This window comes from Thalassophryne amazonica, chromosome 10 (genome assembly GCF_902500255.1).
Source record: "Thalassophryne amazonica chromosome 10, fThaAma1.1, whole genome shotgun sequence".
Lineage (NCBI taxonomy): Eukaryota > Metazoa > Chordata > Actinopteri > Batrachoidiformes > Batrachoididae > Thalassophryne > Thalassophryne amazonica.
Window position 1 is genome coordinate 9,889,999 of NC_047112.1, and position 26,425 is coordinate 9,916,423.

The 26,425-nt window shown below is 41.0% G+C and overlaps 1 protein-coding gene across 2 annotated transcripts; it reads left to right on the forward strand.

Moving 5' to 3' along the window:
• The first annotated feature begins 1,696 nt into the window (after nt 1-1,696).
• eef1db (eukaryotic translation elongation factor 1 delta b (guanine nucleotide exchange protein)) lies at nt 1,697-23,641 on the forward strand. 2 transcript variants are annotated; one of them, XM_034179418.1, is made up of 10 exons: nt 1,697-1,881; nt 7,066-7,124; nt 10,203-11,440; nt 13,339-13,453; nt 13,710-13,781; nt 19,941-20,025; nt 21,352-21,461; nt 21,545-21,742; nt 21,816-22,010; nt 23,523-23,641. In XM_034179418.1, exons 3-10 carry the CDS (start codon nt 10,206-10,208, stop codon nt 23,559-23,561), a joined length of 2,049 nt encoding a protein of 682 aa, XP_034035309.1. In that variant the 5' UTR covers nt 1,697-1,881; nt 7,066-7,124; nt 10,203-10,205; the 3' UTR covers nt 23,562-23,641. The 2 variants fall into 2 exon arrangements, with proteins under 2 accessions (XP_034035309.1, XP_034035310.1); XM_034179419.1 differs by lacking the exons at nt 7,066-7,124; nt 10,203-11,440 and having other exon boundaries at nt 1,737-1,881.
• Nucleotides 23,642-26,425: the final 2,784 nt, after the last annotated feature.

Here is a 26,425-nt window from a genome sequence, read left to right on the forward strand (position 1 = left end):
CACGAAAACAGGCTTTTTTTTTTTTTTTTTTTTTTTTTGATGATGGAATAAACTAATGAGCATTTACTGGAATATCTAATACCAGCTATAAAGATAGGGCATACAAATTCTGGCAGGCTGACAGATGGTGGCTGCCAGAAAATGTATCCCCTATGCAACTCTACTAAATAAAGACAAAACTTCCTCAAATTTACTGTAGGAATTGTGGATGAGCTAAGGTATATATGAAGTTGAAATATCTGATGGTAGGGTGCAATTTTAATTTAACCTTTATTTAACCAGGTTAGCCCCACTGAGATCATGATCTCTTTTGCAAGGGAGACCTGAACATGTATAAAGTTTCCAATTCACCTAACTTGCATGTCTTTAAATGTGGGAGGAAATCGGAGAACTCGGAGGAAACCCACACAAACACGGGGAGAACATGCAAACTCCACACAAAGGCCACAGGTGCATCGAAGCAATGACCTGCTTGCTCTGAGGCAACATGCGTTAACCACAAAGCTACTGTGCTTATTAATCTATAAGATACAGACAGATATCAGGGGTGGTGGCCAAGTGTTCAGTGCACTTGGTTTCAGTAACAAAGGTTCCTGGTTCGAACCCCACCCCTGCCACATTTCACTGTGTAATGTGACGTTGCAGCAGGAAGGGCATCTGGTGTACAGCTTGTGCCAAATCAACATGCAAACCGTCTTTGCATCTGCTGTGGTTACCCTGAGTGAAATCATGTAAATGTAAAAAAGACTGTAAAAATTACAGATGAATATTTTTTAATTACAGGTTTAAACTGTAAAATTTACATAAATATGTATATGTGCAAACCGTCCATCCATCCATCCATCCATCCATTTTCTTCCGCTTTATCCGGAGTCGGGTCGCGGGGGCAGCAGCTCAAGCAAAGCCGCCCAGACCTCCCGATCCACACACACCTCCCCCAGCTCCTCCGGGGGAACCCCAAGGCGTTCCCAAGCCAGCCGAGAGACGTAGTCCCTCCAGTGTGTCCTGGGTCTTCCCCGGGGCCTCCTCCCAGTGGGACGTGCCCGGAACACCTCTCCAGCGAGGCGTCCAAGATGCCCGAGCCACAACTGACTCCTTTCGACGTGGATGAGCAGCGGCTCAACTCCGAGCTCCTCCCGAATAATATATGTATAATAATATGTGCAAACCATTTACATGTTTATTGTAATTTTGACAGAATTCCCCTGGAAACTACAGCTGACAGAATTTTTCTGTAAAAACAACTGGATTTATTTTTTTTTTTTTACAGTGTAAAAGCTGAATTTTATTTCTTGTAAACCAAAACAACCATCACCAACATCACGTTTGTCTGCTTATATTTTATTTAAAACAGAAAAAGTCACAGACAAGTGTGTACAGTTTATAATTGTTCATATTTTAATCTCGAATGAACTGAACTGAAGAAAGCGTGAAAATCATTGGATTATCTTGACGGTGGTGCGATCATAAACGCCTTACAGGGTGTTTTTTTTTTTTACATATATAAACGGGTTACAGCGTTTTCATTTTTTTTTATTACGTATTTCGCTTTCCTTGTGCCATTTACTCAGATTGCCCTGCTGAAATTTGGGATGCACTTTGACATATGTTCGTGGTTCATTGAATGCTGTGGTTTGCACTTCACGGCCACTGTACACCGCAAATTATCTGATGCTCTTACGAGTTTCTGGGTGATATAAACGACGCATTTTATCAGATTGGCAACATTTATAATATACGTAGGTGACACTAGTGCCTCCCCTTCCCCAGCCGCCTCCTTCACCTCCTCCTTTTCCTCCTCCGTCACTCACGGCGACAGAAACGCATTTTGTTCTGCCGACCTGCTCCGGCTTCCAAAAAGACAAGACGACAAGCTGAGCAGTAAGTTATTATTAACTATTAGTGATATTGTTGAGCCGCTGCCGGATTTTGCTGTTTAGATTCATGTAAAGTTTGTTTTGATTGATGTTAAAGCTTCAGACGCAGCGAGGCTAGCTAGAGTTAGCTTACGGCTAACAGCCTGCACACCGGGCTGAATGACTTTAATGACCAAATCAACACCGAACCTGCTGCTGTCATATTTTACAACAAACTGTGTTTAAGATAAAACGCCAACTTATTACTGACGGTACCAGTTGCAGCTGCTAAGTGTTAATCTAAACGATTAACGACGGCTAAGCTAAGTGAGCTAATGTTAGCAGGACACCTTTTGTTGGTGACGGCTAATGACGTCATGTATAATTACTTTATTCATCAAATGACACGGAGAAATGCAGTAATCTTATACCATCAACAAAACTGTGTAATAGTGTTTAAAAAATAAAATGAGTCTAATGTGTTGTTGTAGGTTGCAGCGTCACTTCCGGTTGACAGTAATGCTGCTTTCACTGGAAATGGAAATTAGAAACTCATTTCCAATTAGCAGGAAGGAAAAAAAAAACATAGCCACCAGAGGTCGTACTATGAACTTGTTAATTCGAGAGGTTTCTCAAGTCCGACTTTGTTTGATGTCATTTTCCAAATTGTGTTTGATTAAAATAATATTTAATTACAAGGCAGGGGTGGTGACCGAGTGGTTAGTACACTTGGTTTCAGTGTGTAAGGTTCCCTGTTCAAATCCCACCTCTGCCATATTTCTTCATGCAATGTGGAGTTGTGTCAGGAAGGGCATCCGATGTAAAACTTGTGCTAATTCAACATGCAGAGCCACCTTGGATTTGCTGTGGCAACCCCGAGTGCATACAAGGGAGCAGCCAAAGGGACTTAACTATTTTTTAATTACAAGAAAATGCATTGTTTCTGTAACTATCTTGTGCTATCCAGCATATTGCTGCCAAAATGGCACTTTTGTTATGTTATTAGAGGTCTAATAAAATTAATAGCTTCTTGACCAAAAAATGACTTATATTTACACATAAGATCCTTCTGAATGTAGTAAAGTAAATCTGCATGCCCAGATCTGTCATTCAACTGAGAAATCTTCATTTAAAAATGACAAATTTACAGCTAAAGTTTAGCCCTCCGCAAAACTGTCATCACATCCGGGACGCTGCCAAGACGTCAGGGAAAAGACCCTATCCCAGCATGCATTGCGCGCGCCAACTGTAATTTGTGGATTTACGTCAGTTTGCATCTGCACCTTTTTCTTGTCTTATACGGAAGGATCTGCTTTTTTTTTAAAACTTCATATTGTCTTGCGGCATGTTTGGTGAGTACACATTTCTTTTATTTGTGCTTGAAAATTATTTTGGAGGACTTTTTCATATGCCCGTTTGACTGAGTGGTGTCGCATTGAAAATCTACTGTCTTTCGCCTCCGGTGTTACCGTCGCTGGGTACGGAGGCGGGACCGCAAAGAATCCAAGTCATTAAAAAGCTATAAACCTCTCTCAGCGGCCATGGAGCTCTGCGGCTCCGATTACCGAGACGTGCGGCGCTGCGGAAAGTCTGTCCCTGCAGCAACAGGTGTCACTGGCCGCTCCACATCAAAACAGCGAGCGTAGTCTCTGGACGTCTGCCAAGTTGGCTGCACCTCCATTCAGTAGACAGGGACGTGGTGCCGGCTGCACAGCAGACACGGGGGCGATGTGAATGGCCCACTTCAGTGTTTACCAAGCACGCAGACTCAGTAAGCGCATCAGAGGCAGAGAGTGAGGCGTCGGGGAAGAACGTCGCCCGCTATCGATGTCGCCACTCATCTGAGCATGCAGAGCTGTATCTCACATTCATTGCAGCTTACTTGATCAGGATATGTCATTCAATGCGCATATTAAACAAATATGTAGGACTGCTTTTTTGCATTTGCGCAATATCTCTAAAATTAGAAAGGTCTTGTCTCAGAGTGATGCTGAAAAACTAATTCATGCATTTATTTCCTCTAGGCTGGACTATTGTAATTCATTATTATCAGGTTGTCCTAAAAGTTCCCTGAAAAGCCTTCAGTTAATTCAAAATGCTGCAGCTAGAGTACTGACAGGGACTAGAAGGAGAGAGCATATCTCACCCATATTGGCCTCTCTTCATTGGCTTCCTGTTAATTCTAGAATAGAATTTAAAATTCTTCTTCTTACTTATAAGGTTTTGAATAATCAGGTCCCATCTTATCTTAGGGACCTCATAGTACCATATCACCCCAATAGAGCGCTTCGTTCTCAGACTGCAGGCTTACTTGTAGTTCCTAGGGTTTGTAAGAGTAGAATGGGAGGCAGAGCCTTCAGCTTTCAGGCTCCTCTCCTGTGGAACCAGCTCCCAATTCAGATCAGGGAGATAGACACCCTCTCTACTTTTAAGATTAGGCTTAAAACTTTCCTTTTTGCTAAAGCTTATAGTTAGGGCTGGATCGGGTGACCCTGAACCATCCCTTAGTTATGCTGCTATAGACTTAGACTGCTGGGGGATTCCCATGATGCACTGAGTGTTTCTTTCTCTTTTTGCTCTGTATGCACCACTCTGCATTTAATCATTAGTGATTGATCTCTGCTCCCCTCCACAGCATGTCTTTTTCCTGGTTCTCTCCCTCAGCCCCAACCAGTCCCAGCAGAAGACTGCCCCTCCCTGAGCCTGGTTCTGCTGGAGGTTTCTTCCTGTTAAAAGGGAGTTTTTCCTTCCCACTGTTGCCAAGTGCTTGCTCACAGGGGGTCGTTTTGACCGTTGGGGTTTTTCCGTAATTATTGTATGGCCTTGCCTTACAATATAAAGCGCCTTGGGGCAACTGTTTGTTGTGATTTGGCGCTATATAAATAAAATTGATTTGATTTGATTTACTTTTGGATGCTGAAACCAGGATGTATATAACAGTAACATTACTAACAGATAAAATCAATTTCAATGCAGGATCGGACTGAAGGCGGGAGAGCTCCGTCTTCTGCCGGACGTCACTGCAATGACCCGGATGTACAAACAGTTTTCGCTGAGGGCCAAATTTTAGCTGCAAATTTGTCATTTTTAAACGAAATTTCTCCGCTGAATTACAAATTTGGGCTTGCAGATTTACTTTACTGCATTCATAAGGGTCTTATAAATACATATCAGCTATTTCTTTGAGATCTAACCACATTTATTTCAATACAGGTCTACTTTAACTTTTCTGTTTGCATGTCTGTTGATGATCAAACACAAACCAGCGTGTTGCTGCATTCGGAATTTCTGACATTCTACTTGCCATAGCAATTTCAGTAATCCCAAGCAGAACTGCGCTTGATGTTTGGAAGGATGACACAACCAAAGGCTGAATATGATGGCATATGTTGCTAACATATTCACTCTAACTCAAATCTGTTCCTGAGCCCGTCCTTGAACTTGTGGAGTTGTTACATGTACTTTGTTGGAGAGACTTTGCCCTTTGCTGGCTCAAAGTAGAATTTAAATGTGCCCAACGCTGTATGCGTCAGACGTTTTAGTGAGATCACCATTCAAGATTCAAAGTGTTTATTGTCATATATAACAAGAAGAAACATGTTTCTCTGTGCAATGAAATTCTTACTTTGCTGTCCACACGGGTCCTGAGTTATATGTAAATGGTAAAAAATACAATGACAAAAGTGTCTGATACCTACAATAGAATATGCAACACAGTTGTGTAAAATGCAAGTGTGTACAAAATGTACAGTGATAAGGTTGTCCATGGTTGTGACTCCTGTCAACTATCTGGCCTGAGGGTAGACGGTGAACAGTCCGTGTTGTGGGTGGGTTGGATTTTTGAGCATGGAGGCAGCTCTCCTGTGGACTCTGTTCTCAAGCTGTAGTCAGTAAAGGGTATCCTGATGTAGGAGCCTTTGTTTTCCAGGTGAGAGAGGGAATAGTGGTGTGCAGCAGTGATGGTGTCTGAGGTGGACCCATTGGGCTAGTATGCATATTGCAAGGGGTCCAGTGTGTCTGGTATACTGCTCTGAATGTTGGCCAGCAAAACAGTCCTGCAGGATGCTCTCAGAGTCTGGGGTTCAGAGTTTGATCTGTTTGGTGACGAGGTTTGTTTTAGTCTCTGTCTGTAGGCCGGGTACATGAAGAGGAGACGTGCTCTGGATGACCAAAGTAAGGGCAGAGTGCAGCCTTGTATGCACCACACATGATATTGTAAATGTGGTCCAGTGTGTTCTTGTCTCCGGTGGGAATGTCCACACATTGATAATAGTTGGGAAGTAGAAGCCGTCGGCTGCACTGGTTAAAATTGCTGGCAGTAGTAAAAACAGCATTTGGATGACCAGTCTGTAACGCGCTGATGACATCATGGAGTTCACTGAGCACTGTAGAGGAGTTGGCTCGCGGGGGATGTAAACAGTGGCCAAAAACTCAACAGTAAATTCCCTCGGTAGATAACAGGGATGGCATTTCAGCAGTAAAAACTCCATATCTGGCGAACAGTGCATGTAGACAGTCTGTACATCTCTGTACACACACCTCCTCCTTTATCCTTACCGGAGGATGTGGTCCCTTCCCCTCTGTGTACGGGATTTTGTTTGGTCTGTGTGAGTTGCCAGTGTCCAAAAGTGTCTTTATTGTATATTGGCAGTGCACAGCATCTGAAACCAAAAACGCAAAAAAAACCCAAAACGGTATTCTTGTGTACCAAGTATGACCTTTATCGCAAATTGTGCCAAGATTTCACACACACTTTTTCCAAGAAAGTTGTTTCAGCCAATATACACCCAACGTCCAAAGTGTCTATGAAGCTTTCACACATGGACTCCACGAAGACACACATGCTCACACAGACAAACGGGCACACACATGCAGTTACACCTGCAGTTGAACAGTTCTGCATCTGCTGAGCCTTTGGTGACGAAGAGTGAAAATATATTTTAATGATTTAATTTGTGTGTAATGTATGGAAATGTTTGCTGTTTGACTCCAGGCTGCTATCAAATGTTTGTGGGTTTAATGACGTGCAAATTATTGTTTATTTCACAGGGTGGAGGCAAAGTGTGCAACATAAAAAACAAAGTATTTCTTCTGAGCTTTAAACCCATGTGGCTTGTGATCTTTGCTGCCCTTTTTCATTCGCTTAATTGTGTAAGTTGAATTATTATTTCTTCATTCCTCTAATTGCTTACGGATAACTGGATGGCAGGAATTTGCCAAGTATTTGAAGTTGATACTAATTTGAGTTCAACACTTTGATCAGAGAAGGTGAGTCAACAGTTCGTTCATTATTTATTTATTTATTTAGCAGCAGGATCGGACTTCTCAAAACCGTCCTGTGGTTATTTATTTAGTTACTAATGCTAACATCTATAAACGAGGAAACAATAAGGGAACATGTTTCCTGTATTGTAATATCTTCAGAAGGCCACGACTCGCTTAACTGTGCAGGAAAAACCTGTTTGTTCATTTGCATGTTGGTGTGTTGCATTGTTTGTCGTTTTATTTTTTATGCCAATACAGTTTGCATTAGAATGCTGCGCTATAAGAGTTCTATATAGGATGCACAGTTAGGGCTGTCACAGTTATTGCAATATTCGTCAATCGCAATTATTTTTCATATTCACGATTACCTTGAATTATTTATTTTATCCACAAAGCATAAAACAATTCAGAATCTGATGTCATTGTGCTGCAGCCTCGCTCCCGTCTTAAGGCAGGACAATAACATGGTGGCTGAGGAGCGATCCCTCCTGCTGTTTCGATAAAACAGCCGATTAAAACAGTGTTCGTCTTCTTCAAAAGCTGTCTAAAATGCGGAGCTGTCGGTGTGTGTGTCTGTGTGCGCGCGGAGTCAACAGGCTGCAGACTGCGAGGGAGTGGGGGGGGTGCATGAGGGAGATTCCTGAATGCAGGCGTGACATGTTACAGTCTGAGAACCATCAGTGCGCAGCGAGCACGGAGCAGAGAGAGGATTTTAACCCGAGTGAACATGTTAACAAAACCAAAACGTGAAGCTGCTTTTACTTCTCTCTGAACTTTCTCTAAAGGTGTGATTCTGCCGTTACCGTCCTGTTCACACCATGTGCGCGTCGTATGCTGAATTTATGAGATCATGAGACAAAGTAAACGGTCAAATATCTTTAAAAACATATTTAAAAAAATGAGAATATATGAATGAACTGAGCCCCAAAAACAAAACAAAAAACCCTGACATGGAGAAGCTGTGGTGATGTTCAGACACACAGATCACAAAAAGCAGGTGAGAACTCTGAACTTTAACAGCTGTTACTTTCCAAAGGTATTTATTTGTTCAATCTTGAGCTTAATGCAGTATTTAAGCACAAAACATGACTGATGAGGAGAAACAATTTCAGAAATGCAACAGAAACAACCACAAATCAGAAAAAGTTGGGACTGTATGTAAAATGAAGATAAAAATAAAAATGTTGCACGTTCCCAGTTTCTCCACTCACAGAAGCCAAACGTTCTTCCAGAGTTGTGTAATTATACTACAATAGTAGAATATAAAGAAGGGGAAAAAAAGAAAAAAAAATAGACAATATATTCGACAATCACAATTATTTGTCTGACAATTAATCGTCTCCACAAATTCCTACTTGTGACAGCCCTATGCACAGTGTAATCCTTAGTGTTATAACTTGTTTACGACTCAATAGTATTTACACTCATATTACCATAGCATTTATCTGGATGTTGTTTGGCATTTTATCTTCATGGTGTTCGGCTACAATGTTGTCTTTAAGCTAACTGTAATAGTAAAATAAGTAAACCTGGCATTTTCTGCATAAAATGTGAGGATTATATTCTCCTCTCAACCAAGCATATTTTTCATTCAAGTTAAAGTATTTGTAAATGTAGTTTTGTACATATGTACAGTAATGCTTTTTTGTGTCATTTTGCTTCTGTGCACCAAAGTGGAGTTGAAAGGAGCTTAAACAGGGGGGGTTGGATTTGAGCTGAATAGATTTGAGGAGTGAGCCAAATCTGTCAAAATAGACTTAAACATTTAATTTTCTTTGTGAAGCAGGATCTTTTGATCTTACTCATGTAGCATTGTGGCCTTATGACATCACATACATTTCTGACTGCTTTTATCTGTTGGCATTTGTCTGCATGAGCTTGTTCTAATTTGCTGCATGCTGCTTGTGTTACTGTGGTCTGTGTTCATAGTGTCGTATGTTCTCCTACAAGTAAGTGATGATACACATCAAGGTGTCCTGATGGTGGTACTGTCACTCCAATTGGAATCTTTTGTTTCTTTTAATTTTGAAACTTAATTTAAAGCAGTGCTTCCCCTGCAGTAATATATTTTTAATAATGCCAATGAAAAATAACAAACTAATGCCAAAAATCCATTTGGAAATCAGTAATCATTTGACACTCTTGAATCAGTGGCACTGAGGCTGTTTAAATGACGCACACCTCTGGATTTTTTCTGCTCTGCTTGAGTCAAAACACCTGTTAAGCATTTTTCTTATAGAATTAACTCACTGCAAAGCCCCCCCAATGAAAAACAAATAATGATCACAGAAATCTAAAATGTGATTCTGTTGTGTGAAGTAGGAGACTGTTGCGCTGCAGGCTTGTTTAAGTCTTATCCGTAAACATAGCCAGGGCTTAATTAAACATCAGGTTTTTCATTCAGGTTGATCTCTTGCTCAAATAAGCGTATTCATTAAAGGGGTCTTGTAGTGCATAACCAGTTTTAATCTACCTTCTTACATGTTTCTTTGTTTGAGCTTTAATGGTAGGCATCTCCAAAGTCCCAAAATTCTGATGCTTTCACAGGTGAAAATGGCTTGCCATAAAATAATTTAGGCCTGACACAGCTCGATTGAGACCTTTGTGACATGTGTAACAGAAATACCCCCAAATGCTTTAATTGTGCCAGATACCCTCACCCCTCATGGCCCAGGATTATCGCTATATTCCAGAATCAAAATTCCTAGGCTACACATCTTATTTATTCAAAAAATAAACGCTGTAAAGAATGTAAGGATTTGGAAGTATGTAAAGACAAGGCCAAAGGCTCAATGTTTTTTCCACCAATTTTGTTCTTTAATTCTTTCATATCAGAACACCTTTTAGTGTATTATCGCCCTTAACCCATGGCCATGAAAACATAGCTTTGTTAAAATTGTAAAGTGTCTGCTGACTTGATCATTGTTGAACTCTTCTTGGGTAGTTTTGACACCATTGTGGCCTTAAGAAAAAACAATGCTAAAGCTCTGAGACCACTTTCTGTATGTGCCTAATCCTGTGTCTCTCGAACTAATCCAAGAGCCTGTACCTTTTCTCTTTTATTTCTGCAATGGATCAAAGAAGATGTCTCAGTCGGATAATGATCACCCTCCAAGTCGTCAAGTGGAGCGTTCCGCCAGTGCTGCATTTGGCGGTGCAACTCTGCCCGACTCTGGCCAAAGAAACGGAGGAACGGCATCATCTTCCCCGGAGAGCGGCAGCTTGAATGGAGATGCTAAGCGCAGTGGGAAAAGTCGCCGACGTAAGAAACGCCTGTGCAATTCTGACAGCTGCCACGAAGGGAGTAGCGACAGTAAGGCTGAGCATGAAGAGGAATGGGACAAAAGGTCCAACCAGCCGCCCGACCCCTACACTGATTTGATTGGTCTGCAGTCGGAATGTTCCAATGTGTGGTTTGAACATGGCATGTATGAGCAAGCTGAGAGCTTCTACCACTGCTGGTTGGCAACCTCTTCCAATGGGACCACCCAGTCTAACCCCCCCGTTCCAACCCAGCAAATTCATCCAAATGCTCCAATGCCTGTGGTTCCCTCATCTTCAGGTCTGGCATGCCGACATGGGGATCAGGTGGCTTGCCACCATGTTGTCCAAGAAGTTTGGGTGAACAAGATGACTTTTGACCAAGCCGAATGCCACTTTGTTGAAGAATCCCTACAACCCTCAATTCCAAACTCTCTGGACCTCCCCGACCGGCCAAATAATCCAATCATGTCCAGAACACCTGATGAAGGTTACCAGTCTCTGATTGCAACTCCCATCATCCAGCAGTCAGCTCCTGAGCCAATCAATGGCTTACCTCTGATCCCAGTGGAGATGCTTCGTGATGTTTGGCTGGAGAAGCCCGTGTATGACCGCGCTGAGGCCGCATACTACCAAAACCTTTATGGCAATAATTCTGCCAAACGCCCCAGCTGCTCTTCGGCCAGCAGAAGCAATAAGCACCCTCAGAGCCTTGTAGAAGAAGAAGAGGAGGAGGAGGAAGAGGAAGTGGTGGTGGTGCCGGTGGAAAAACGTGTGGTGCTGCAGACAAAGGCCGAAGTCTTCCATGCCTTACACCCCATCCAGGAGGAAGAGGAACCGGCTGAAGTCCCAGAGATAGAGGAGGATGCCCCAGAGGCAACAGTCTACTACTTTCTTCACCCGGACAGCGAGCGGGTGTGGCCAGACAAGTGGCAATACGATGCTGCAGAGAGCCGTTTCCATGGTTACAGTTGTGGTGAAGCTGTGGTGGTGCAGGATGTTCAGCTCCCCAGCGTGGAGGGTTCATCTGTTTCTTCTGCTGCCCTGCACAGGGACAAGTATGACCTCATCTGGAGGATGGAGCTGTTACTCTTTCATAAATAAATATATATATATATATATATATATATATATATATATATATATATATATATATATTTTTTTTTTTTTTTTGTCATTTTCTGTTTTGATAACATTTCAGTTCCAATGTATTTTTCCCATGTTTCATTATTTATTATTACTTATTATTTCTTTAGTTTTACTTGGTGACTGATGTGTTTGTATGAACTCTTTATGTGGTTTTTCCAGACTTCTTTTATCACATTATTTTTCATGCATCTTTTCTTATGGTGTCATTGAGGGTTTTGTTGTTGTTGTTGTTTAGAGAGAGAAAATGAATATATGTTATTATCTCTTATTAATTAACAAGAGAGGGACAGGAAGCTGTCACTGAGGGCGACAGTCTGGGTGTTTTGGTCAATTTTTGGTACGGTGCGTTGTTATCTCGGCACCATCAAATGTGACCAGTACACACACGTGTATAGTAACAAAATGAACGGTGATTTGATGGAGCCACAATGAACACACACCCAAAACAAAGAAACAAATTGAGTGAAGGTGCTACTGATAAGACATTTGAAGCTGCAGATGATATTACTGTGACTGTGCAGTTCTGTAAATTCAAGGTAGCCAGTACTGTGAAAACACACCTTTCTGGTTGGTAAGGTTAGACCGTACTTGTGTGAAGCAACTTTGTTGTGATTTGGCGCTATATAAATTCAATAAATTGAATTGAAATTGAATTCCTAAAACTGGCATAAATAACATCACGATTTGTTCGGAAGTTGAATATCTTTAGCACAGAATATCTTTCCAGATTTCATGACTCGTTGAAGTAAATTTCAAACAGGTCTTGGGTGCTGTGGTATTTGGTATACGTGTTCCAATACAGTTTGAACGTAATTATCTGAAGCGAAAATCATTGATGATTGACAGATGGTTTCAGTGGTGATCACAACTTTGAGTCAAAGAGGAAAAATGTCTTCTGTTACATCTTAATAATCCAATTTTTGCGAGTAGGTGGGGTCAAAGGGGCACAATAGACTCTTCTGTTTGTGGGTTTATCAACCAGTCTGCAGTAACCATCTTCAGTGACATCACCCTCTGAGATGATTGGGTGGAATGAAAACCTAGAGTCCATTGGGGATAAATGGTATAATTTCCTAGTTTTGGTCTTCAAGATTAGTGAATAAAGTGTTTTTGCAGATAAGTGACATGTTAAAAGAAAAACCAGCTGAAGGTGTTCGGTCCCTAGGAGCTACCACGAGTGCAGTGGCAAAAATGGATTGTAATCCAAACGTGATGTTACCGTACCCATGACCTCTTACTCAGCGGTCACATCAGCATTCAGACATTTGGTATATTTGTAGCTAACTGGAAACTAGGAGAAGTTGTAGGTGGGCTCATTCCTTATGTGGTATTCCTACAACGCCATGAAAAGAACATTTTTACGGAACAATTGCTAATTTATCTACTATATCATTACATTGACGTATAGCATGATTGTTTCAATATGTGCTTGTAGAAGTGTCAATCAGATGCAGCTATATCTTAACTACCACGCTAATGTCGGCGATTTTGCATTGCGTCAACATTAACACGGCGTTAAACTAGTGCAGGGTTGCTGCTATTATTGCAATAATTATTGCAGTTGCATGTGAATACACAGCTAGCTCGACAACTGTTGTAATAAATGTTAGTAATTAGTAACTAATGGCTGTTTTCATACATATGGGAATCTGTTTATGGGTTCTTAATTAGATAATAGTCACTTTCTCTACAATTATTACAATAACCATTTGTCTGGAGATGAGACATTAGGCCACATTAAGTCTGAACGGCTGTGGTTGTTTTCCGCTTCACGTGTTCATTTGTTCTTCCTCCATGTTCTCCACAGCACAATGGACGTCCTGGCACACGAGAAGATCTGGTTTGACAAACACCGTTATGATGAGGCAGAGAGACGTTTCTATGAGAACATGAATAATAAACCGTCGCAAGAACAAACACAGGTATCGACACACGCTTCAGAGCTTCACTCTGTTGTTAGCTTCAAACTGACCCTCCTTTAATTAACTTGTTTTTGGACATTGCTTTGATTTGTACTTGAGAATGATCAATCACTGGAATTCCCCGTCTTTAACAGACACAGTTCTAAGCTGGACTGTACCCCATTTCTTGACTTGATGAAATCATTTGAAGGACAGAAAATATGTTCTGACAAAATAAAGGTTGAACCAGGCTTTGTTGGTTATCTCGTTGGTTTAGGAGGTCGGGGCAAATACCATTCTGCAGGACATCGCTCGGGCCCGGGAGAACATCCAGAAGTCTCTCGCAGGGGTGAGTACGGGCACTAGTTTTTTGTCATTTGTTTTTCTCCAATATAGTTAACTATTGTCCCGTTTGATATTTTTTTAATTTTTTTCAAAAAAAATTCTAAAATTTATTTTGTGTTGAAATCTTGTTCTAAATTACCAGTGGTGGGCAGAGTTTTGCTAGCCGGTAATTAGCGAAGCTAACTTTTTTGCTAGTGTATTAGCTTTTCAGTTAATTTTGAAAACCACCAGCGGACTACTCAATACTCAGACAGCTGTGAGCTCAGGTCTCCTCCAGCAGAAGAGAGCGGAGCGGGCCAGCTGCTGTTAAACAGTCATTTACTTTCCATATACAAAAAGACTGACAGTGGGCAGGAGACATGAAACGCAAAGCACTTTTTACTCATGGTTTTACTTATAAACAACCAATTCCGGACAGTTTATCGACATTAACGGCAACTCTGACATTTTTACAAAGAAAATATCACACACATCTTTTAAAGTAACACGCTAAATTCTGAATGTTTGAGCTTTAACAGACACACGTGCCAAAAGGCATTATGGGAAATTCAAATGGCTCTTTCAATCACCCCCCCCCCCCAAAAAAAAATGGGTAGAACACTGCCATCTACTGGATGGGAGTGTGAATATCAACCAACATTCATCACCATGTGTTGTGAATACACTTCACAAACAATTTTCAGTTTTGCAAAAGCCTTTTTTTAACAAATGGAAAAAAGACATTTACACATACACATTTATATTTAAAAACCAACACACACATTACAGTAACTTGTGTGTTGGCTTTTACAAATAAATAAATCAACCAACCAACCAGTGAAGGACACTCATTTTTCCCATAATGCCTTTGGCATGTGTGTCTGTTAGCAGCGGGCAGAGTGCATAAAGATGAGCTCTGGCTCGTTGTTTTGGGGTTTGTGCTCACTTTTGTTTTTACTCAGAAGCCTCAGCAGTGCTTAACACCTTAACGCCTATCTTCGCATATATGCTACAACATTTGACTCAAATATGCAACATACCAAATTGACCAGTATGCCTGTGTCGCAAATTTGCAACATACCATTATTATTATTATTATTATAACATAAAGCCATTACCAAAATACCAAAATTACTATTTACTATTTTTTATGCAAAAGTGAAATTAATAATCTCAACATTATTTACCATCTACTTAATGGCAAAAACACACACAAAATTGTTTTTTTATATACAGCTATATAAATTCAGGCGTTAAGGGGTTAAACCCGGAACTGGCTTATCGGTAGCCGACAGTGTACAGAGTTAGTACTAAAAGGGGTTAGTTAAATTTTAATGCCGTGTATCAGTTTAACATTATAAAACCTAGTGGATTAGTGGCTATTGAAGCTAACTGTTTGGTTAGCTGTGCCCACCACTGTAAATTACCTTTTGTATATTGCAAAAGGGAAGGTCAAAAGTCACTAAATTGGCAACACGGTAAAGGAGTAGCTTCCAATTTTTTGTCCTCCTCCTCTCCTCCAAGGAATTTAAATAAGAACCCCAAAGTTGCATATTATCACTGGCAACTCTACAGGTACCAGAGGAGATTGAGAAGTCTTGAGCCTGGCTCAAAAAAAGAAGGGTGTGGTTCTCAAGACTGTGAAATTTTGACTCCATGGCTGCAAAGTTCAGAAATGTTAGAGAACCTTTTTAGAGAATTTTTGGAAAGCAAAAGCTGGAGGACCACACTCTACATTTTCTGGCTCAGGCTCAAGATTTCTCAGTCTCCCCTCGTATGTTGGACAGAGAATTCCACGACTGCACTAATTATTAACTGGAGCTCTTGTTGAAGTTCTATTGTACCCGTATTAAGGGTAAATGTCCACCAGGTGGCAATATTGCTCCATTTCAAGAACCTTGGGGCATGATGACGATGACCAACCTGTTGCTTATAAGAGTAGATGTTACATTAATTCACAATTTTCTTTCCAGACAAGAATTTTGATAGTATCGGTGATATAAAACAGAAAATCCTTTTATTTGGAAACTGAGGAACAGTTATAGTGGTGCTGAAGAAAATAACTTTTAGAATAACAAATTGTAAAAAAAAAAAAAAAAAAAAAAAAAAAAAAAGACTCCGCCTTTCCTTTTGGATATTTTTTTGTGATTCAGTGTGCTGTGCTGCAGAGCCCAAACGGTGTCTAATCACCATTCACGTTTCTACCAGCTTGTGTGTTTCTGCATCTGTCGTCTGCCTGTAGAAGATCCTGAGTTGGCCTGATCTTTTACTGCAGCGAGTTTGCAACTGATGCTGCTGTTTTCATTTCCACACCTAGCACCAGTGTGTTGTTTAAATAGCGAGCACACTTTCGTGTTGGTTATAATATATGTGGTCAGGCGCCACATTGGCACGTTTTTATTGCGAGGAAAGTTGATATTGTCTGGAGTGTAACTTGCATCTGTTTATATAAAGGAAAAAAAAAAAAACCTTGAACAGGACAAACCCAAATATAAGCTCTACCAGCGTATTAAGTTGCACCTTTTTCTGTATTATCAGCCTCTTGGTTTGTGCATTGTTGTGGTGTACTTTTATTATTGGCATTTATTTTGTTTAGTATCATTATAACTGTTATGAAGAATAATCATGTGATTTTTTTTTTTTTTTTTTTTTGTGTGTGTGTGTGTGTGTAATTTGCACTGGAGTATGTCACAGGACCTTCCAAACTAGTAAAATAAATAAACAGAACAAAAATCACATTGTATACTCCAGAAAGTACAGTATATGTTCCACATTAACCAGATAGTGCATCCAGAAAGTATTCACAGTGCTTTGCTTTTTTCCACATATTATATTACAGCCTTATTCCAAAATGGAAGAATTATTTATTTTTTTTCCCCTCTAAATTCTACACACCACACCCCATAATGACTGTTTTTTTTTTTTTTTTTTTTTTAGATTTTTGCAAATGTACGAGGGCTGTCCGTAAAGTATAGGTCCTTTTTATTTTTTTCAAAAACTATATGGATTTCATTCATATGTTTTTACATCAGACATGCTTGAACTCTCGTGCGCATGCGTGAGTTTTTCCACGCCTGTCGGTGACGTCATTCGCCTGTGAGCACTCCTTGTGGGAGGAGTCGTCCAGCCCCTCGTCGGAATTCCTTTGTCTGAGAAGTTGCTGAGAGACTGGCGCTTTGTTTGATCAAAATTTTTTCTAAACCTGTGAGACACATCGAAGTGGACATGGTTCGAAAAGTTAAGCTGGTTTTCAGTGAAACTTTTAATGGCTGATGAGAGATTTTGAGGTGATACTGTCGCTTTAAGGACTTTTCACGGTGCGAGACGTCGTGCAGCGCTCTCAGGCAGCGTCATCAGCCTGTTTCAAGCTTAAAACCTCCACATTTCAGGCTCTATTGATCCAGGACGTCGTGAGAGAACAGAGAAGTTTCAGAAGAAGTCGGTTTCAGCGTTTTATCCGGATATTCCACTGTTAAAGGAGATTTTTTTAATGAAAGACGTGCGGGCGGATTGCAGCGTCGGCTCGCAGCCGCCGCGACGCTCCGTCACAGGAAAAACACCTCTGCTGGAAGCCTTAAGGACAAGTTGGAGCATCTCCAGCTGATAAACAATTTCTCATATACTCACTCCACTGAAAGCCATCAAAAGCCAACTGGATTTTAACAAATGGTTATCAACACGGAGGTGTTTTTCCTGTGCCGCCGCGCCGCGTCGGCTGTGTCCCGACGCGTGGACCCGTCCGCATGTCTTTCATTAAAAAAATCTCCTTTAACAGTGGAATATCCGGATAAAATGCTGAAACCGACTTCTTCTGAAACGTCTCTGTTCTCTCACGACGTCCTGGATCAATAGAGCCTGAAATGTGGAGGTTTTAAGCTTGAAACAGGATGATGACGCCGCCTGAGAGCGCTGCGCGACGTCTCGCACCGTGAAAAGTCCTTAAAGCGGCAGAATCAGCTATTAAAATTTTCACTGAAAACCAGCTTAATTTTTCGAACCATGTCCACTTCGCTGTGTCTCACAGGTTTAGAAAAAATTTTGATCAAACAAAGCGCCAGTCTCTCAGCAACTTCTCAGACAAAGGAATTCCGACGAGGGGCTGGACGACTCCTCCCACAAGGAGTGCTCACAGGCGAATGACGTCACCGACAGGCGTGGAAAAACTCACGCATGCGCACGAGGGTTCAAGCATGTCTGACGTAAAAACATATGAATGAAATCCATATAGTTTTTGAAAAAAATAAAAAGGACCTATACTTTACGGACAGCCCTCGTATATATATATATTAAAAAAAAAAAAAATCACTTGTACCTAAGTATTCACAGCCTCTGCCATGAAGCTCAAAATTGAGCTCAGGTGCCTCCTGTTTCCTCTCATCATCCTTCAGATGTTTCTGCAGCTTAATTGAAGTCCACCTGGGGTAAATTCAGTTGATTGGACATGATTTGGAAAGACACACGCCTGTCTACATATAAGGTCCCACAGTTGACAGTCAGAGGAATTGGCTGTAGACTTCAGAGACAGGATTGTCTCGAGACAAATCTGGGGAAGGGTACAGAAACATGTCTGCTGCTTTGAAGGTCCCAATGAGTACAGTGGCCTCAATTATCTGTAAATGGAAGAAGTTCAGATCCACCAGGACTCTTCCTAGAGCTGGCTGCTTGTCTAAACTGAGTGATCGGGGAACAAGGACCTTAGTCAGGGATGTGATCAAGAACCGAATGGTTACTCTGTCAGTGATCCAGCATTCCTCTGTGGAGATAGAACCTTCCAGAAGGACAACCATCCCTGCAGCAATCCACCAATCAGGCCTGTATGGTAGAGTGGCCAGACAGAAGCCACTCAGTACAAGGCACATGGCGGCCCACCTGGAGTTTGTCAGAAGGCACCTGAAGGACTCTCAGTCCATGAGATACAAAATTCTCTGGTCTGATGAGACAAAGATTGAACTCTTTGGTGTGAATGTCAGGCATCATGTTTGGAGGAAACCAGGCACCATCCGTACAGTGAAGCATGGTGGTGGCAGCATCATGCTGTGGGGATGTTTTTCAGCAGCAGGAACTGGGAGACTAGTCAGAATTGAGGGAAAGATGAATGCAGCAATGTACAGAGGCATCCTGGATGAAAACCTGCTCCAGAGTGCTCTTGACCTCAGACTGGTGCGACGGTTCATCTTTCAGCAGGACAATGACCCTAAACACACAGCCAAAATATCAAAGGAGTGGCTTCATGACAACTCTGTGAATGTCCTTGAGCGGCCCAGCCAGTGCCCAGACCTGAATCTGATTGAACATCTCTCTAGAGATCTGAAAATGTCTGTGCACCGATGCTCCCCATCCAACCTGATGGAGCTTGAGAGGTGCTGCAAAGAGGAATGGACCAAACTGTCCAAAGATAGGTGCACCAAGCTTGTGGCATCATATTCAAGAAGACTTGAGGCTGTAAATGCTGCCAAAGGTGCATCAACAAACTACTGAGCAAAGGGTGTGAATACTTATGCACTTGTGATTTCTTAGTTTTTTAATAAATTTTTCAAAAACATTTTTCATGTTGTCATTATGGGGTGTGAAAAATGAGTTTACTCCATTTTTGGAATAAGACTGTTACATAAATAATTTACAGATCTACTAAATCTCTTGCATAGGTGTGTGTTCATGTTCATCATTGTAAGAACCCGTATCACAGTTTTTATACTGTGCATGTGAACGCAGCATCAGAATGCAGATGGGTTGTAGACCATTTGATTTATTTAAAGAAAATAAAGTCCTTATTAAATTGATATATTAGGGGTGTTAGATAAAGCGTGAAACATCATTAAAAATGTAATTCAGTACGTTCTGTGAGTGACCACTGCTTCAATTAACGAGATTAGTGTGGTTTTTTTTTTTTTTTTCCCCCCAAAGCCTCTTTCGTATCACTTTGTTGACTAAAAACTGCAATTAATCTGAAGTGATTTTTAACAGTGAGGGTTGAACATGATTTTAAGTGTGACCCTGCTGCCCAACACTGCACCACCTGTTGGGAGCTCTGTTGGCTTGAGTTTGATGCATGTTTGAACTGATTTTGACTTTATCACTTCCTCTGGTCCCGGAAGTGATGATGTTTATTAAATTATATGTTCTTTGAGTGTAATCCTGGATTTTGCCTGTAAATGGTCTCGGTTTGTGCGTCTTTGCTGTGCAGAGTGCCAACAGCTGTGCGACTGATCCCGGAGAACTCGTCTCTCGCATTAAGAGTCTGGAACTGGAGAACCAGAACCTGCACAAAGGTGAGAAATGATCAAGGATGTATGTTTGATTTCTGTGTCGTTACTTTCTAGCTGGAACCGGCAGTTTGTTTTAATGAGCTAAAACGCTGTCAAGATCACTTGAAATACAGGAAATCGTAGTTTATTTTTAGGTAGTTAAAAACTTGAACATTTCTTTATTTGCAACATTTCTTACAGATTCTAATCTTTGTAACGCTTTGGATAAAATAAGCCACTGTATTACAAATATTCATTTTAGCAGTTAATCAAACAAATTAATACATTTTATATAAAAACTAATAATTGGTGCCTTCTTAATCAGCTGCGTTAGTCAAAGCAGCAGCAGTGACCCCGGTGGCCACCAGACCTCAGCTCTGAAAATGAGAAACTTACAAGCTCATTTCAACCACACCTGCTCCTAATTTCCATCATGCATGTGAAAGGCAGCAGTTGAGATCTTCTAAAAATTGAGGTGTAAGTTTCTAAAACATTCTAGACTCACATGCCATCCCAACTCATTATACAAGCTTTGCTTAATTTATTACCACCCTTGAAAAATGTCTACCTATTTTAGAAACACTGCCCACTCTAGAACCCATGGATCCCCACAGGCAACACATGAGAATATATGGATGTATGTATTTTTAAACAAACCAGAGGTGACCAACTCATGGATTTTATTTTTTTTTTCTTCCTTCTTCTTTTTTCCTACAATTGTTGATTATGTATGTTGACCTGCTGTTGGGAAACTATGACGACAATTAGTTTTTTTTTTTTTTCTTGCTTTCTTTCCACTGTGATTTCTCTGTGCTAGCTGCTCACAAACTGCTAACATTTACAGTTCTGTCATGGCTGTGCTAAAATAATGTTCTTGTTGCTGTGAACGCTTGATATAATCAGACCACATTCTAGGAAAAAAAAAACCTCAACACTGTTCATATAAAAGATGTTAATGAATCTTAATTCTAAACTACAAATGAGTGTTCAAATTGAACCATTTTCTTTTGGATATGAAAGCAGAAATGAAAGTAAAATATTTAATCAATCACAGTGAGTGTTTTCATTTCAATCAATCACACATCATGTTAGAGATCAGGTGACCCCTCCCACCATACTTCAAAAGGCCTCATTTCCCATAATACACCAGTTCTGCTTGGAAGTGAGAATGTAACATCTCAATGCTAGTTAAGACCCACCCACTTTCAAACTGTCCCCTCAGACTGACACCAAGTCAAGTGCAGAGAGGAAGCGTGTCACATGACAGAAGCTTTGTGACATCAGCACGAAGCACTGTGTGTTATTGGACAGGATATTTAATGTCCTCTGATTCTGGTCTCTTGCCGTCAGTGGTTGACGATCTGAGGGCAGCACTTTCCAAACTGGAGTGTCGGGTTGCAGTTCTGGAGAAATGTCCTGCGGTGACGACTCCAGCGGCTCCGTTAACGCCCTGCACAAACGTGAGCTTCTTCACATGCCTGCAGAATCCCAGTTTTCGTGTTGTAAATGACATCATAAAGGAATGCTTTAATGCTCTGTTTAGGGCACGACGGTCGAGCAAACGTCCAGCTCTGCTGTTAAAGAGGACGAGGAGGAGGACGACGACTTCGACTTATTTGGCAGCGATGAAGACTCCGAGGCAGAACAGCTGAAAGAGCAGAGGTTAAAAGAGTACGCCGAGAGGAAATCCAAGAAACCCGCCCTCATCGCCAAGTCCTCCATCTTACTGGACGTGAAACCTGTAAGTGGTGTGATTCAGTCTGTGCGGCGACGGCTCGGTAAGTCTGAAACTAACTTCTCTTTGTCGCCGTCAGTGGGACGATGAAACGGACATGGTGAAGCTGGAGGAGTGCGTGCGCTCGGTGCAGGCGGATGGCCTCTTATGGGGCACGTCCAAGCTGGTTCCCGTCGGCTATGGTATCAGAAAGCTCCAAATCGCATGCGTGGTAGAAGACGACAAGGTGGGAACGGATCTGCTGGAGGAGGAGATCGTCAAGTTCGAAGATTACGTGAGTACAAAAAAAAACAAAAACCCAAAAGAAGCTGAAGGTTAGACCTGACTTGTGTGAAACACCTCGAGGCAACTTTGTTGTGATTTGACACTATATTAATGAAAATAAATTTAATTGAACACGAAGCCGATGTTACTGTCATGGTCATGTAGACGTCACGCGTACGCCTGACCTCATGACATTTGAGCTGCCCAAGACTGTCTTGTAGGGGGCGGCAGAGAGTTCAGACAGCAGTATACGCCAGTTATTTTCTGATTTTTATCAGGGCTGTGAAAACGCCATGGGATTCCACAGATTTCATCATGGGGGTGGAGTGTTAGTGATGTACTCTTTAATCGTGAACATCACTGAGTTTTTAAAATGCTTATCGCAAAGCGTTCTCTTTTTTACGACATCGTGTAAGTTTTATAAGTCGGTGGACACTAATCTGTGTGTTACAGATACAAATCAGTTTCCTCGGATCCGCGGAGTTTCATGGAGGAAAAATGCCACTCAAAGCGTAGCTGTTACGAAAGTTTTCGTAAAGCAGGACTGGTTGGTTGCTGCGGTGATGCTGTGTGGCTGCTGGGCGATGCTTAAGCTAAACTTAGCATGTGGACATCACAAACTTTGAGAGCTTTCAAGTTTTTAAAAGATTTGTGCAGCATGTCTGTCTCACAGACCGACGTCGCACAGAGAGAAGATGGCGAGAAAGATGGTTTGCAAAAGTCTTATAAGGACTAGAATCCGTGGAATTGTCACTGGCTTCATCAACACACCTGAAAGATAAAAGAAACTGTAAAAGTGAACTGTGTTCTCTCAGGAAACACGGTAAGAATTTTTCCCTGGAAAATAAATATTGTGCTGTTCAAACAGGATTTTAGACAAGATCATGACTTTTTCACTAAGCTAGATTTTCTTTCATTGTAAAAAAGATATTGTGGCTTTTAATTGATTTAGGCTGCATGAATTTACACAAGAATATATGACTTTTTACTATAAGGTATGTTATTGATATTTTACCATGATTTTCCAAATATTCTCCAAGCTTTAGCTGTGGTTTTTGAAATGCTGTAACAGTCTTTTCAGTCTCCATAAATTTCATGTCGTTTAATTGTTCTGATTTAATGCATAATTTGGTTTACACTTGTTATTTCAACATCATCATTGACAGGTCAAATAAAAGGTTGAATATAGGATCATTTAAATATCCACTAATTTTGAGATTTTTCCTTCCAGGAGATGCTGAAAAAGTATCATTAGATAAAAATTTAATTCTGGGGCCCCACAGGGCCCTAGACCCTGGGAGCTACACCCCCCCAGACCCCCTGCAAATTTTCCTCGGATTTCACAATTTTCATTTCACAGCCCTGTTTGATTTCTTGGCTGTCATTAATAAATATGAATTCTGAAAAACTTAATTTAATCAGAAATTAGGTCTTTAAACATTTAACGTGAGCGATCCTCCAGGTCCTGAAGCGCCAGCAGCTTAAAAACTGAAGTGATTTCTCTTTTTTTTGTGTGTTTCAGGTCCAGAGTGTCGATGTAGCAGCTTTCAACAAGATCTGATTCGAGGACATTTTTGTTTGTTTGTTTTCTTCAGCTGGTTGTCAACGGTTAATCACAATAAAAAAGACTCTTGCACTGAAGCGTTTGTCAAGAATATGAATGACCTGAAGTCAGTATGGTTTCAGATTGTACTCAAAGCAGGTAAAATGCTGGTTTGGTTATCAAATAATTAATTTGATTTGTGCTTAAATTGCATTATAAATTATTATTTTGGACAGTCATTTCCTTGCCATTTTATTTTTGGGGGGTGTAATGATCTTATCTTAACACTAGCTGGAGCTGTTAAGCTGGTTTCAACAACTTGGCTGCTTTTATGGAATGTTTCCTCAAACATTTCACTTCGGAAACAAATAACAGATTCATGTCATGCTGAGAAAACAAACACACACACACACACACACAAAAAATCATTAATTGAAGTAAACACGACCTCGAAGCTTTCAGTTTCTGTTTCGGGGTTTTTACACCTAAATGAGAAACCAGCTCTCTGAAAATAAGGTTATAAGGCCCCAAATGGATTTCTACCATTTCATCATGTTCTGTACCTGCTTACTGCGAGCAAGGGTCATTGTTTGGTCATTTTAAGCCTCTGAATGAGTTTTATGGAGGCATTTCTGGAAAGTCGCTAGTCATCTTGAATGCAAAACGGCTGTGTTGTGAGTACTGCCGTCTCTATAAAGATCGTGAAAGTCTACTGGGTTCTCAGGAAGGGATTCATGCACTAAACAGGTCTTGCAGTAAATGTGCACCCACATGACCTCCCCACACGTGGCAGAAAAGCTCAGATAACACACAAAGACGGAGTATTGTTTAATCCTTAGAAAAAATTTTTGTACAGGAAAAAGTTGAATTTATTGCAAATTTCAACATTAATTTAGCAGAAAAACTATTTTCTTTGTAAAGCTGTAATTGCAATGATCTTAAAATCTCGCCATGTGTATGACATTCATAGTATCAACAATGCCACGGGGGTGTGAGCTGCTGGTACGACTTCAATCGTTTATCACTGTGAATGCAGTGGTAGGCTGAAGACCATCAACAGAAGATCTTATCAGTGTTACAGATGGAAGAAAGTTATGCCAACAGATACATCAGAAAAGAGGGTTTTGTTTATATAACGTACTCCAGATCAGTGCAAAAAGGCCCAGAGGCCTGTTGGTGGGCGTGTTTATCTCCCGATTCCATAGTGTCAAGCAGACAAGAGTCTACGATTGTCCCTGGAAGCAGATTACGTCTCCAACCGAAATCTATTTGCAGCTGGGTGGACTGAGACGATGTAGATTAAGTCTTGTCCAAGGAAACAGACGGGCTCCATGAGCAGGATTCGAACCCATGTCTATAGCGACAGGGCGGCTCTTCATCCACTCAGCTACCTGCTCTATGTATTTAAATAGAGTATAGAATTAAACCCGATGGATGCAATCCCCCCCCCCCCCCCCGTTTCCCCAACGTTGATTATTTTTACTGATCCCAAGGGAACCCGGGGGAAAGGAAGAATGAAAAGTCATTCATTCTAATTCAATCATTATATTCTTTTCAAAAGGTTAAACAAAAAAAGGTGACAGAGCTCAGACACTTTTTTTTCTCAAAGGGAGTGATTTCATTAAGAAAAGAAAAAAATTACATTATTCTTTTATTTCCTGACAGAAAAGTCAGATTTAAAGGCACAACGCTGCACTGAAAGATCCGATCCCCCCCCCCACACACACAGGGAGACTCGGTCTGGGCCTCGAGAGGCTACAATACCCCCCTGAAGAAGGATAAAAGAGGATGTCAAGATGGAATTTCTTTTTTTTTTTTCGTCACTCATGAGTGAACATAAATCTTAACTGAAAGATAAAAGTGGAAGACGAAGAGATGTGAGAGACGGGAGCACTTTACCATGTGAGATGTCTTCAGTCCTGAGAGGAAGAGAAATCAGCCGAGACAAAAAAACCCAAGAGACGTCTGCTTAAAGTGAGCGAACGAAGAAGACACCGAGAATGCACAAAAAAAACCCAATGCTGTTTTTACCCTTTAATTGGGAAGTTCAAAATGTTTGCACTTGAAACTTTGACTTTAGTTTTCTAATTAATCTGGTTTAGTGAATGCAAAGTGCAGAAATATAACACTTGAACCAGTGAGACGTGTAAATGCAAGAGATTTTCATCATTTTAAATGTTGGGATTATCTTTTAAGAGATTATACAAGATATGAGGTGGAGAAAAAGGTGGAGCTTGTATACTCACCAGGGGAGAGATTAAGTATCTTTTTGTGGACAAATATCATCTTAAGGTAAACTGGATTTCAGATTAGATTTGTGTTGAGATGGTCGTTAGTCATTTGGGAAAATCCTGAGGACATCTGTAACAATATTTAGTCCATGGACCAAGCAGGTTTTCAATATCACTGAAGGGGACTAAACACAATCCAGCCTCCATGTACCATGATCAACACAATCTATGGTGGCCATCCAGGGACTCATGGCCAGGGGTCAAAATTAAACAAAAAATGCTCTAATGAGGTTGAAACGTATACCATATTATTTATCTGGTCATTAAGATTCCAAAAGGGTACAGGTTGGACTGTCTCAAATCAAATCAGTTTTATTTATATATCGCCAAATCACAACAAACAGTCGCCCCAAGGCGCTTTATATTGTAAGGCAAAAGCCATACAATAATTACAGAAAAACTCCAACGGTCGAAACGACCCCCTGTGAGCAAGCACTTGGCGACAGTGGGAAGGAAAAACTCCCTTTTAACAGGAAGAAACCTCCAGCAGAACCAGACTCAGGGAGGGGCAGTCTTCTGCTGGGACTGGTTGGGGCTGAGGGGAGAGAATCAGGAAAAAGACATGCTGTGGAAGAGAGCAGAGATCAATCA